Source organism: Bicyclus anynana, chromosome 26 (assembly GCF_947172395.1).
Source record: "Bicyclus anynana chromosome 26, ilBicAnyn1.1, whole genome shotgun sequence".
Lineage (NCBI taxonomy): Eukaryota > Metazoa > Arthropoda > Insecta > Lepidoptera > Nymphalidae > Bicyclus > Bicyclus anynana.
This window is the reverse complement of record NC_069108.1, coordinates 4030349-4045188: the sequence shown is the minus strand read 5'-3', so window position 1 is coordinate 4045188 and position 14840 is coordinate 4030349. Positions and strand designations below refer to the sequence as shown.

The following is a 14840-nucleotide window of genomic DNA, read 5'->3' as shown; positions in this document are numbered from 1 at the left end:
AACTGTAGGCAGTTTGTTAGCGAGTTGACGCTAAATATTCTAATGATTATGTAAAAGTAATTGCTAAATCTAATTTTAATAAGATACTTAAAACTAACTAAATAAAAGACCACTCAATAAAAATTTAGTTATATTTTATTACAAACCCAAACAATCATCATCCACCGTTTTATTCTTCAAGTATCTAAACACAGACCTGAAATGAGAAATACATAATCAATATTATGATTTTTGCTATGGCTTGCACAAAGTTTGAGACTAGGGTGAGCATCAAATATTTATATGGATTTTATTGGAACATAGCAAAAATACAAGTATATGGACTAGGACATACAGAACAAGGTGTCACTATTTTTTGTACATATTACACAGATTCAAATATCATCTGTACATTCAATATTCTTTTACTGATTTGTTGTCCAGTATTATTTAATAGCCCAGTGGATATTACCTCTGCCTTCGATTCAGAGGGGGTAGGTTCGAATCTGGTCCGGGGCATGCACCTCCAACTTTTTAGTTGTGTGCATTTTAAGAAATTAATTATCATGGGTCTCAAATGCAGGAAAAACATAGTGAGGAAACCTGCATACATGAGAATTTTCTTAATTCTCTGCGTGTGTGAAGTCTGCCAATCCGGATTGGGCCAGCGTGGTGGACTATTGGTCTAACCCAGTGATTCTCAAAGTGGTCTATATCGACCCCTAGGGGTCTATGACAAACTGCAAGAAGTCTATGTCAGCGAAAAAAAATTTGGGGGTCCGTCAAATGAAAATGGTTTCCACGATAGTGGATCATAACACATACACTGATAGTACCTATTTTTTACATCATAATATTATAATATCAAAACATATACATTATTTTAAAAGTAACTATGAAGTAAAAAATTTATTATATCTATACTAATATTATAAAGCTGAAGAGTTTGTTTGTTTGTTTGTTTGTTTGATTGAACGCGCTAATCTCAGGAACTACTGGTCCGATTTGAAAAATTCTTTCAGTGTTAGATAGCCCATTTATCGAGGAAGGCTATAGATAATATATATATATTATCCCCATATTCTTACGGAAACAGGAACCACGCGGGTGAAACCGCGCTGCGTCAGCTAGTATGTTTATAAAATTGTGAAAGATGTAGGATACAGAAAATCAATATCAAATAAGTAGGGGGTCTATCCAACACGGAAAAAAATGGCAAGGGGTCTACGACACAAAAAAAGTTTGGGAAGCTGGTCTAACCCCTCTCATTTTGATAGGAGACTCGTGCTCAACAGTGAGCCGAAAACTCAACACGGAAAAACATGGCAAGGGGTCTACGACACAAAAAAGTTTGGGAAACTCTGGTCTAACTCTCATTTTGATAGGAGACTCGTGCTCAACAGTGAGCCGAAAACTCAACACGGAAAAACATGGCAAGGGGGTCTACGACACAAAAAAGTTTCTGAAACTCTGGTCTAACCCCTCTCGTTTTGATAGGAGACTCGTGCCCAACAGTGAGCCGAAAATGAGTTGATGTCTAGTCCTTATGTAATTAGTCTGAGGAGTCACCATATAGTGGCGGGCGCGTGCCGCCAGTCCTGCGGCATGCTCGCCGCGAAGCGCGCCACGGCGGGCTCCGGCGCGCACGCGGGCCCCGCGAGCACGTCCCGCGCGCGCACGTCCTCCGCGCGCACGTACGCGCCCGCGCACGCGTGCGCCAGCGCCAACCGCAGCCGCACCTCCCACACCGCGCGCAGCGGCACGTTCGCCACCTTAAAATAATATCGTATACGATATATTTAATGATAAATTATTAAACATAATATCGTGACGACTTTATTTTCGTGTTAATACTATTTCGATGTAAATCGTTAAATGAGCCCCTCCATACTAAAGAACGCACAATTTTATATCATTACCCAAACACATCTTATCTAGTCTCAGACCAACTATTGTATAGGACCTACCTCGCTAGGTGTTACATTTCTGTCAATGTATATGATCGATGATCTAATACGATTATAAAAGCTGTCTCTATAGAATCGATGTTAAATAGTTGTAATCGTGTTCGTCGGTTAAAGAGCTCCGTATAAATACCTTTTTGTGTAGTTGAATCGTGTAAAAAACGGAAAAAATCTTCTAGTTTAGTATAAGATAAGTACCAAATCTAAGCTCGTTTTACTCAGAAAATGACAGACAATTTTGTTCGTGACTATGAGTGCGATACAGGTCCTTCTATAATTGGTCTGAGTATCTAGTACGTAACAAGCGCATGCTGTGAGTGGACGTGGACTTAAAAAGATATGTACTGTTTTTTTTTTATTTTAATCGTATTCGTATTCATTTTGGAAGTGTAAAAACACAAACCACAACATGAATAAAGAGAAATGTGTTACGAGTGATGACGTACTCAATGTGCGAAACCAATGGCAATTCGCGACGCTTTGAGGCCCATCTAACGATCTACGATCGATGCTATTAACATAAAAATTTAATCGACTTCAAAGACGTTCCAATTCTCATGAAAATTAAACGAAACCAATCTCAAATTATACTGTTTCAAACAAAAAAAGAATTTTCGAAATTGGTTAATAACTTACTTACTTACAAACACAAAATATATATACGCGTCGAAATAAGAACCTTCTTCAATTTTTGAGGGTTTTTCTCTTTCAAATGTCGTAAGACTGTATTTGTAGTGTGTGCAAAGGCAAAAAAAGCATAAATGTTAATCAAACTTCGACCTCTATAAACCTCCCCAAGCGCAGTTTGTCGACTTTATAGGGGTAACATTTCTTCGTTTTAAATAGTATAATTTCTTACTGAATACTTTTAATGTATCAAGGAAAAGGTAAAAAAAAAATACAATGTTTTTTTTTTTAATTTAATAACCCAATTTATGGTAATTAGTGGTTTGTTTACATCGAGTATCTACCAACTGAGGCTCTAGTATAGTGCTAACACGTTCTCTCACCTTGAGTGTGAGCTGTCCGTCCGCGTCCACGTTGTAGGCGAGGCGCGCGCGCGTGTCGCGCATGGCCCGCGCCCAGCGCAGCGCGACGCGACTGACGCGCGCGCAGCGGCGCAGCACCCCCGGCACGCGTGCAGCACTGCCCGCGCCCTCGCACTCCGCGCACATCGCCTGCGCCGACAGCCGCACGCACAGCGCCGCCAGCGGGTCCGACACTTCTGAAAACATCAACCAATTCCATGAAACATTGCATATCATTAACAACCCGGCTCGCTGTTGAGCACAAGTCTCCTCTTAAAATGGGAGGGGTTAGGCCTTAATCCACTACGCGTGATATTAATTTCTTAATATGCATGTAACTGAAAAGTTGAAGGTACATTGCCTGGACCGGATTCGAACCTACGCCCTCCGAATTGAAGGCAAAGAGAAGTGGACTAAACAACAACATACTCGTACATATTATATGCTTTGAATTCGGTGGATCATCAGACTAATTGGTCACGAAGAGACATCGACAGTGCGACAGTCGCGCTGTGATGATGTACTATAATGATCCTACCTGGCGGTATGGGCTCCACGGTGACAGACTCGAGCGGCGTGTCGGCGAGGACGCGCGACCGCGACGCGTTGTGATGCCGGTGCGACAGTCGCGCTGTGATGATGATCCTACCTGGCGGTATGGGCTCCACGGTGACAGACTCGAGCGGCGTGTCGGCGAGCACGCGCGACCGCGACGCGTTGTGATGCCGGTGCGACAGTCGCGCTGTGATGATGATCCTACCTGGCGGTATGGGCTCCACGGTAACAGACTCGAGCGGCGTGTCGGCGAGCACGCGCGACCGCGACGCGTTGTGATGCCGGTGCGACAGTCGCGCTGTGATGATGATCCTACCTGGCGGTATGGGCTCCACGGTAACAGACTCGAGCGGCGTGTCGGCCAGCACGCGCGACCGCGACGCGTTGTGATGCCGGTGCGACAGTCGCACTGTTATACGAATGCGCGAGCGCAGCAAGCGGAACATCCACACGTCGCTGCAAGCCGACTCCCATTCACAATCGCGACTGTCGGACAGAATATTTTGTCTTGAATCTATTCTATTTATACTAATAATTTTAATGAACTAAAGATTGTGAAGTTGTAGGGGTAATCTCTGTATCTACTGAACATTAACTGATTTAGAAATTTGTTTTAGAAATAGAAAGCTACGTTATTTGTGAGTATCAGGACTATATTCTCACAGGAATGTACTATGGTTATTTGATTAAAACATATGTCGCCGAGTGACTTATTTGAACGGTTAGCAAAATCTACGTTAATTATTGTGATAATAGAATCAGGTTTCTTGTAATTGGGATTTCATTATTTACTGTTTAAATAAATAAGACTGTAAAAGGTTGATCACGCGACTCTGTCCAATAGCATTGCGTCGGTAGCCGCAAAAATGGTACGCTTGAGAGAGTGAGGCACCCTGCCCCCACTGTAGTCTGCTAGTTTAGCGGCTCACTTGTAATCGCGGTCTTTGAAATGGATAGACGTCTTCTAGCTTCGTCTTCTAGCGAAGCTAATGGGTGAGTTAATAGAAGTAAGGCCATTGCATTGTTAATTAATAAGCTGGGAGCCAACGCGAACGGAGATGGAGAGCATTCGAGTCGTAAAGGGGCCCCTCAATCCAACTGACATCAGATGCAAGTCTGAGATCCGCTCGTGCTTGACTACCTGCCCTACGATAGTTAATCTAAAAAAATCATTTATTTCAATTAGGCTAAGTTTACAAACACTTTCGAGACGTCAGGTAATAATAATCTTATTAGATACTGTTGATAATTAGTGTTTTTCAGATAGCATGGGTATGGTGACAGTCGCCTGAATGACGTTCATAATACGCACTATTATCGTGAATCGCGGCAAACTTTCAAGAGTAAACAAGAGCAAGACAAACAGAGTTTTTTTTGCTGGTGGGAGGCTTCGGCCGTGGCTAGTTACCACCCTACCGGCAAAGACGTACCGCCAAGCCATTTAGCATTCCGGTACGATGCCGTGTAGAAACCGAAAGGGGTGTGGATTTTCATCCTCCTCCTTACAAGTTAGACCGCTTCCATCTAAGACTACATCATCACTTACCATCAGGTGAAATTGTAGTCAAGGGCTAACTTGTAAACAATAGAAAAAAAAAAAACTTTCACCATACCCATGCTATCTGAAAAACACTTTAGATGCAAACTTAAAACAATCTGAAACTGGGCTAGTATTCCAACTTACCCCATAAACTTCAGCACGTTGATTTTATCAACGACATTGAAACTAGAACTGCATTCCAAGTTGTGAGAACTAGAGTCATCAGTCTGCCAGTAGATCGACGAGTCGCTCGACGGGTTGCTAGATTTTTCACATAAAGGCACTTTGTTCACATTCCCTCTGTTACTGCTGGCAAATGTATTCAATGTGTCCATACTTTCTACACTGTCGACAGAGTTTATATCTTCTAATGTCTTATTCTTGTGAGTTTCTTTATCATATTCTGTACTGACATGTTGAACAACTTTAACGGATCTAGGCGATTTTTTATGAGATTTTGCTTTAGTTTGACAACTCGGGCTATCAATGTCCATATTAGGCAGTGAATCCATATTGTCGACACAATTCAGTAATGTATCTAGTGGATCGTTTATCATCTGCACTCGTGGACTATTGGATATTTTCTGCATTTTATTAACAGGTTTTGGGGTTACATCTATTTGAATGATATCTGTATCTTCGTTTACTTTTCTTGGACTGTAACTTCTTTTTCTTGTAATAGATTTATCGCTGTCAGTATCAAAAGCACCATCTGTTGTGTTATTTCGTTTTGTAGGGCTATTCTGTTTTCCATTATTAGTTTTATCTTTACACTTAGTGTTAAGTTTCAATGCGTCATCAGATCCAGTACTTTCATTTTGTTTCGAAGGACTGTAAAGGCTTTTTCTATAATTAGATTTACTATCATCATCAGTTTCAAAATTAGTTAATGCGTCCGAATCGATTTCTTGCAATACATCCTCGTCGGTTTCCATTTTGTATATCACTTTGACTGGTGATGTATTCTTGTACACCTCTTCGGAAGTTTTATTATGAATTTCGATATCGAACTCGCTTCTAGTAACTGTGTCGTCTACTAAAGTGAGAGAAGAGCTAGCTTCTAATAACTCTTTGTTCGCTTTCATAGCAATTAATGTGTTGACTTCCGTGCTTCTTACTTCTGACAATTTATCAGTCGAACAATCTACAGAGAAAGTTTTGCTGATATTCGAAATCAGACATTTAGATTCATTCGCATTTTGACGAACATTATCCCCTGATTGCAATGTCGAATGGCGTAATGCGTTGTCAACTTTGTAATGCGTAGAAAATCTTTCTATTTCAACGACTTTATCGATTTTACGTTCTTCGTGTGACATCTGTGTGAAAATGTCGTGTTCCGAGTGCATTGTTTCTGTTGATTTGATCGGATTGTATTTGTGTACATTCACATTGTCGATTGGTGCCAAGAGAACGTTGTTCAGAGGATTGTCGTGATCGAATACTATTGTCGTATCTTTGACATTTGATTTTGGTATCGGATGTTTCATACACGTTTGTAAGATAGGTGTGTGATCAATGTCCATAGACAAGGAAATCGATTCCGATTGGATAGATCGTGACAATACTTTGTTCCCTTTGTTGGGTGACGCAGGTTTCTCTATCATGACTCTGACAGGCGATTGTCTCGTTCTAACATTTTGAATGTTTTCAATTGACTCTGTATTGGAATGTAGTTCGATATCGACATCTATTTGGCTCGACGTGATTAAATTGGCTTGCATTTCCGTACTGCAAGTAGATGCACATGATTTAGCGTTGGAAGATTCAAAGGGCATGACGTCAGCAGTCGGTTTCACTAGATCGGTCATGAGAGCTTTTATATTGTCTGAAACATCTTTGAGATACGTAGGGATTACTCTCGCTTTATCTTCCCTCATGTAAGAAGTTTCACCGAAAGCAGTTTTCTTCAATGGCGATACATTTGCATAAAATTTCTGTGTAGCGTCACTTACAATTGACTCGTCTTCTTCAAACTGTAAGGTTTTTACAATATCGTCACTTATTCGGACGGATTTTCTATGAGATTTTTCTTCCTCTAAGATTTTTTCTGGTGAATCTTGGGTTTCTTCTAGCGAATCTTGGGTTTCTTCTAAGCTTTCATCGTCATCGATTTCAAATCTAGATTGCTGTAACACAGCTTGGGCCATAGAAAGATTGTGTAACAGATCTTCTCTACTCAAAACTATAGACCGTCTTTTAGGAATTAAACTTAAGCGAGGTTCACAATGTTCAATTTTGTTTTCGATTGCTAAATTATCTTTTGCATCGGTCGTAAATTCATCTTTTTCTACTTCATCATTCGCCTCTTCCGTGAAATCGGTCGTAGATTCATCTTTTTCTACTTCATCATTCGCCTCTTCCGTGAAATCTGAAAGCATTCCCAACAAGTCCCTGGTATTGTCCGCGTTCCTAATAGATTTAGACAGTATATTGTTTCTTGTTATTTGTTCTTTCATTTCAAACTCATTTAAACTTTCTCCATCGTTAGATACATCTGCGCTAATAACTCTTTCGTAATGTCGATTATTTGGAATTGAGTTTTGTTCGTTATAAGCTTTTAATTCTGTAATTTTACTCTGTAAATCTTGAGCATCTTCTGTATCTTCAGTACACTCAATAGTCTTTACAGGTTCCGTAACTATTTGCTTTGGTTCACTTGTTTCTAATTTTTCTGGAATATTGCTGTGTTCATTTTTTATTGCATTATCATTTACGCAATCTTCACTATCCTTTGTAATGACAAATATGCTTTCACTAGATTTCTCTTCATTGTTTGACCTTATATTATCAATTGTTAACTGCTCTACAATCATCTGAGGTTCAATATTGGAAACAAATGATTTTCTAACATTCTCCAATGAAGCATTTGACATATCCAATAACTCGTTCAAAAAGGACTTCTTCGAGTTTACATTTTTATCACTATTACTGTTTATATTTTGTTTCTTTACACAGTTATCTTTACTAACAAATTCATTAATTAGGCTCTGATTTTCTATAATATTATTCTCATTTATATCATTGCTGTTAGAATAATGTGTAGATGCTTTGACATATGAGTCATTTTTAATCGAATCTTCGTTACTTACTAATGATTTCTTCGATACTTTCACTCCGCTCTCACTATTTGAAGGCACAAATTGGACATTACTATCAATTTCAGATTGAGTAATGCTGTGCTCTGCAGCTTGGTATATAAGAATATCTTGTTTAATAGACAAATTATTTTTGATTAAATCTGCCGTTGTCACGTGAAAACTTTTCTCTGCACATATTTCACTGTCGTTAACAGTTATTTCCTTATGAATATCAAGAATGACACCTGCTATTGGTTTAGTCATCGACAAATTACCTCCAATACTTTGACGAAGTTCAGACTGTCGTTTTGACTTATTCTCATCAATTAACTGATTCGTTACATCTTTGTTTTCATTTTTGTTCAAATCAGATAGTTTAGAAGAATTATTAACGGCACCTAAAGATAAATTAGATAATTCTTCTTTAACTACATTTTGTACGAATATATTTGTAGGCAACGGACGTGTCATAGAAATATCTGTCATATCGTGGTCACTCGATATATGCATTTTTTCAATTTCAGATGGTTTAGTCACAATTATGTTGGAAGACATAATATGTGTCATTGATAAATTATCTGCGTCTTCGTTGTAAATAATAGTTCTCCTTCTAGTTGATGTATTTTCGATATCACAATTTTTAGTTGATTTATTTAACGCAATATTTTCATCATTTTCTAAAGATTTAATTTTAGTGTCAAGTTTTGTACCAAATGTGTTAAATACAACATTAGCAGGAACCGCCTGAGTAACTGATATATCACCAGCGTCGTCTTCGAAAACTATAGTCCTTCGTTTTTCAGATCTACTTTTATCTGTATTTATCTCTTCCGAGCCCTGGTTGTAAACAATGGTCCTGCTTTTATTTGACGTATTCTCGATATCACCATCTTGATTATTATTCGTAGGAATATCAGTTTTAATTATAACAGAATTTACAGTAGATTTAGTTAAAGCGATATTTTCATCACTTTCTAAAGATTTAGCTTTGGTGTCACACTTTGTATTAAATGTGTCAAATATAACATTAGCAGGAACTGCCTGAGTAACTGAAATATCACCAGAGACGTCTTCGAAAACCATAGTCCTTCGTTTTTCAGATCTACTTTTATCAGACAGTAAAATATTATCAGTAACAGCTTGTGTTATTTCGATTTCTTCATCTTCGTTTGCACCATATTTGTGAGTTGCTAATGAATCTGTTAGCTTGACATTTCCAACCAATATTTCAGATGGAATTGCTTGTGTAATAGAAATGTTACTAATATTACTGTTTTTTTTATTTTTCATTACATCTAATATGTTCTGTGGTATAACTTGAGTGACAGATATGTCATTGTCATCTTGGTAATACATTGTCTTGTTTGTATTACTATCATTGTTTAAAATCAAATTAGATGGTAAAGCTTGCGTGAACGAAATATCTTCTTCATATACAACAGTTTTTTTCTTTTCAACAGTCGTATCGTGAGCAACCATAATATTTGTAGGTACCACTTGAGTAACAGATATATTTGCATTGTCACTTTCATATATAATAGTTTTCCTCCTTTCTTTCTTATTGATTATAACAGTAGCTGGGACAGCTTGTGTAATGGAGATATTACCCATGTCATCTTGAAATACAATTGTTTTTCTCTTGGGCACCTCAACAGCATTGCTCAATGGTTGAGTTATTGACAAATCGCATTCATCATATATAACACTTTGTTTAAGCATGTTGTTTGTTGTTTGTGTTGGCACATCTTTAAAATTGTCAACGCCTTGAATTGATTTTGACAAATTATCCGACAGGAAATTTGGTAAGTCATCATTTGTATTCAATACAATTGTTTTCCGTTTTGGTGTAGCACCTGTGGGAAGATCAGGTAACAGAGTTTTTCTAAAATTGTCTTTATTATCCGAATCTTTTTCAAAGATAGTTTCTCTTTCTGACTTAACTGTCAATTTCTTGCCATCGAAAACTAATATTTTATCAGAAGATTCATTTATGTTAAAATGTTTAGACTCTTTAGGCATTGTGTAAGGATTGATTGCAATATTTTCTTTGTCCACCATCCAATCGTTTTCGTTATTAACTTTCCTTTCACTATGAACAGAGGAAATGCTTTTAGATACTTCTTGAACCTCGGGATTATGAATCGTGTCTGTAATAGACATTTCGCAAACGTCATTTTTAATTGCAACATGGGTCATATTTAAATCTACTTCAATATATTCGGACATATTGTCGCTATTAAATGGGCCTGGACCTGAACAAACGACATTAGCCACTTGCGACCTCTCCAAATCTTTTACTATTTCGTCTAGATCATCGCAATTGTCTTTAAGATTTCCAGTTTGCAAAGAAAAATTAATGCTAATAGGGTTAGACATTTCAGGCATAACAGGAATGCTGAGGTCATCACCAAAAACTTTACTCTGATGATCCGTGAATGCACTTAGTTCAAAATTCTGGTGGGGGGCTGTTAGTTTTCTATCTTCACTTGGACATTCGAGCATTGCTAGCTGTTGGGTTATGTTTAAATTGTTGAGTGATGAATGAAAGTCTTGTGCAAGTGTCTTAGGTTGTAGAGTGCCTCCAATATCAACAATCTCGACTTCCTCAAATTGTTGGTCGAATATTCTCTTCCCAATATGGCCGATTGACATCTGACGAGGGGCGTTGGCAACAGACTCGTTTCCTGATGTTTCTAAAGACTTGTTGTGCTCTTCGTAAAAGTTTTTCCAGGTTGTTGTGGCTTCATTTGTTACAAATTCCCTGTAAACAAGTAATTTAAACAATCAATATAAATTCATGTCAAGACATGTGACAGCTATGGTAGAATACTTAATGACTTTTTTTTTAATTCTTTACAAGTTAGCCCTTGACTACAATCTCACCTGATGGTAAGTGATGATGCAGTCTAAGATGGAAGCGGGCTAACTTGGTAGGAGGAGGATGAAAATCCACACCCCTTTCGGTTTCTACACAACGACATACCGAAACACTAAATCGCTTGGCGGTACGTCTTTGTCGGTAGGGTGGTAACTAGCCACGGCCGAAGCCTTCTACCAGCCAGACCTGGACCAATTAAGAAAACCTCAATCGGCCCAGCCGGGAATCGAACCCAGGACTTCCGTTTTGTAAATCCACCGCGCATACCACTACGCCATGGAGGCCGTCAAAAAAAAACTCAACAAAACTTTATTTTGTTGAGTCTTAATCTTGCACTAATGTAAGTTAAGTCGCAGTTTATGATGGTAGTGACCAGGGCTTGCTTATTAAAACTTGAAACGAGCTCAGCAGTGAGCCGAATATGTGTTGATAATGATGGATAAAGTGTCTTACGCAACGCCAGTCCGTCTTGAGAAGCTGACGCGTCTGCTCTTTGCAGTGTCGGTGGGCGTGGCCACATTGAACTCCAGCTCAGACAGCGGCGTGCGCGGCGGTCGCTGGCTCTTCAGTATAGACGACCTGCGCTTCCTCCTGCAAACATTGGGGATGACCGTTTTAAATTGTAAACTTTATTGTATAATAAATCTGTTATTAACATTAATCTCCTGTTAAAAAGTGATTTAGGAGACCCCAACTTGCAAATAAACAGTATGATTATTAGGAAAAAAACTAATCTCACAGATGCTCTGGACCATGCACAAAGACTTAAGTGGAGATGGGCAGGCCACCTTGGCAGGCTAAAGGACAAACGGTGGACTAAGAAAATTACCTACTGGAAAGGTCCACTTGGTAAAAGGAAGGTAGGAAGGTGGGTAGACGACATTACCGCAGTGGCTGGCCAAGGTTGGATGGAACTCACAAAAGAAAGAGACAAATGGAAAAAGATGGAGGAGGCTTATACCCGAAGGGGCCCATTATTAACTAGTACATAAATTAATTATTTAGATAAATATATAGATTAGTTAGAATAGTTTTAAGATATTGTTAAGTACTATCTAAATGGGAAAAATAAAGCTTATTATTATATATTATATTATTATTATAACTTGCAAATGCAACCATTCCATTCGGAGGTGGGGGAGTTGATTCTATCATATGGAAAAATGTGTCAAATTTTGCAGAGTATACTTCAAAAAGCAATAAAACATTTTTAAATAGTAATGTTGTGTCACTTCCTTGACTCCTGAAATTTTCAGTAGCGCCCTCGTACAAGTGAATTTTCAACTCTATCAGCACCTTATTATATTATGAGCATGATAGTAATGAAAAAAGTTTAGTAGTAAAGAGGATTGATTTGGTGTAGGTTTGTTTTAGATAAAGGCGTGTATTACACGCATAGTCGGAATTATTTGAATTACTGTGTATGAAAACATAAAAAAGTTTCTTCTTTCAAAAAATCAAGGCAACAGAGAAAGCACCTCACAATACACGCTGTCTGAAGGATTATAATCAATATCCCTCTCTTGAACCAACAGTTAAGCGAAAGATTCTCGAGGTGTTGGATTAAGCCATACAAATCATATTATCAAATGAGATTTCTTTGGGTAAAGCTTTACGCTATAAGACTATGGACACAAACGAAACAACAACGGTTGTGAGGAGTTACTATACGGTTTTATTTATTTGATTATTATATCTGATACTATTTGAATATTATAAAGCTTGGCTTACTTTGCTCCCGCGTCGGTTGTTGATTTGTTAGAAGCTTGCGTATCATCCATTTTGTCTAATATTAACTTATTCACTTCCACAAACCACTCATACTAGTATTATTTATACAATACAAAACATTCACTTATTTATTATGTTAAACAACAGAGCAACTTTAAAACCAAAATTCAAAACAAATTATCACTTCCCTTCCCCTTCCCTGAGGCCAAAGTCAAACGGTTAAAATTTTAAATTTGACATTGACTTTGACGTTTGTCCATGGACATATTTTATTTTTAACCAGGCTAGTAAAGCTTAGGATACCAGTATTTTAGTTCAGTAGTTACAGGATACGTTTCTGGATTCTAATCACGCTCACGACCACAGTTTTTCCCGTTCCACTTGCTTGCGTTAAGAGCGTTGATGTAAATAATAATAATAAATGCAGTTGGGCTCCGTAAGTGGACTCGTCAACAACTTGAAATTATGGGAAATACTCCCGAGCACTCTGTATATTTTTTTTCCGGACAAAAAGTTTACAATATCTTGCTCCATAGCCTCCTCTATCTTCCAGTAAAAGTTCTATTAAAATCGGTTAAGCCGTTTCAGAGTTTGGTCCAGACAAACAGAAAGCCAGACAGACGAATTAAAAAAAATGCTTGATTATGTTATATGTATCGTGTAAATAGCTTTATGCTTGAAAAAACACATTTGTTTTAAATCTCTGACAGACACTTCAACATTATTTATGCGTATTAATTTATTTTGAAACACAGCTAAACCTCACGTGATACAAACGTGCCGCGTTGCAAGAACCAGCTCATGACTAAAAGCCCCTTATGCGTTCGAAACTAGTCGGGCATATTCCGAAGTTGTATAACGTAAGTTTCATCCGCGTCACGTCAGTTTAAATTCTAAAAATATGTATGCGAGCTACAAACCTGCAGTTTTAACTGTACAGTTGAGCTGTTCATTTAAATCGTCCGTGCGTAGGCGTATATAGGCCATGCCCACCCTAGAATGGACCTGTACCCACCCTAGGATACTAATATTAGACTTGATGTCGGGGGCCAGGGCCCTCTAGGAAATAATCCTAGATACGCCAATGCGTCCGTGTGTAGTGTCAGTCCATTTTAAACTGTACAGATTAAGATTGAAAATTCTTTGAGATAAAACTGTACAGTTAAAACTACGCAGGTAAAAGTGTACAACCGAAGGTTGTAGCCCGGGTTATATGTATTGATGGTGACTTACAGAAGAAAGACCACAGCAAGCGAGGTTGCAGTCAAAAGAGAGATATAAATCGGGAGCACTCCAAGCCATATGATGTAAAATGAATATTCTTCCAAACGTACTGGAACAGACATTAGAACCCAACGATATGTTCAGTTAAAACTACATTTCTTGTTAATTTTTATTTATGTTTTACCGTTTTAATTTACACCATAATTTTGTTACAATCAAATGACAATGACGAATGAAATGTATCTACATTTGACGTATAATTTCTTAAAATATATTGATCTTCTGTCATGATAATTATCCAAGAAGACAAAGGAGTATGTTAGAGAATATATTAAATACCTACAAGTGACCGCCCGTGACATTGTTTGCTTGGAAATAACGTATATCCTTATACATATCATAATGTGGCTTATTCCATAGATTTATAGAGTTTATTCCATATCAACTGAAGACTATCAGTTAACTAGTTAGGCCTTAAAAGAAAGAAAGAAAGAAAGAAAGAAAATTATTTTATTTGGACACACACATAATACACAAAAGACAACAAATACCTAAAACAAAAAAAGAAATTTTAAAAATATAGTAAACTAATAATTTAAAGATTAATAATTAATGAATAATAAATAAAATAAATAATGATTAAATTAAATCAAAAAAAAATGATGTGTGTGGCACCAAAATGGTCACCACTCAGCATGTGCTACGCTAGTGACGGATGCACCAGCGCAGCGCTGGTCTTCCGTGGAGCCATGTGGTTTTTCCGTGGAGCCAAAACAAGTCCCTTTGTCCGTAGCGTAAGTAAGCATACTGCACCCAGCCTGATGCTGTTACGTGCCCTTGAGCAATTAACCCAAAGCCGAC

General features: G+C 38.0%; 1 protein-coding gene across 1 annotated transcript; it reads right to left on the bottom strand.

The window, feature by feature from the left end:
- Positions 1–113: 113 nt before the first annotated feature.
- On the bottom strand, positions 114–13443 carry LOC112050954 (metacaspase-2). Its single transcript, XM_052889508.1, has 7 exons — positions 12756–13443; positions 11478–11615; positions 5211–10907; positions 3843–4012; positions 2954–3168; positions 1549–1751; positions 114–196 (listed from the first exon to the last, which is right to left on the bottom strand). The coding sequence occupies exons 1-7, from the start codon at positions 12803–12805 to the stop codon at positions 139–141; spliced, it is 6531 nt and encodes a 2176-aa protein (XP_052745468.1). The 5' UTR covers positions 12806–13443; the 3' UTR covers positions 114–138.
- Between the last annotated feature and the right edge of the window lie 1397 nt (positions 13444–14840).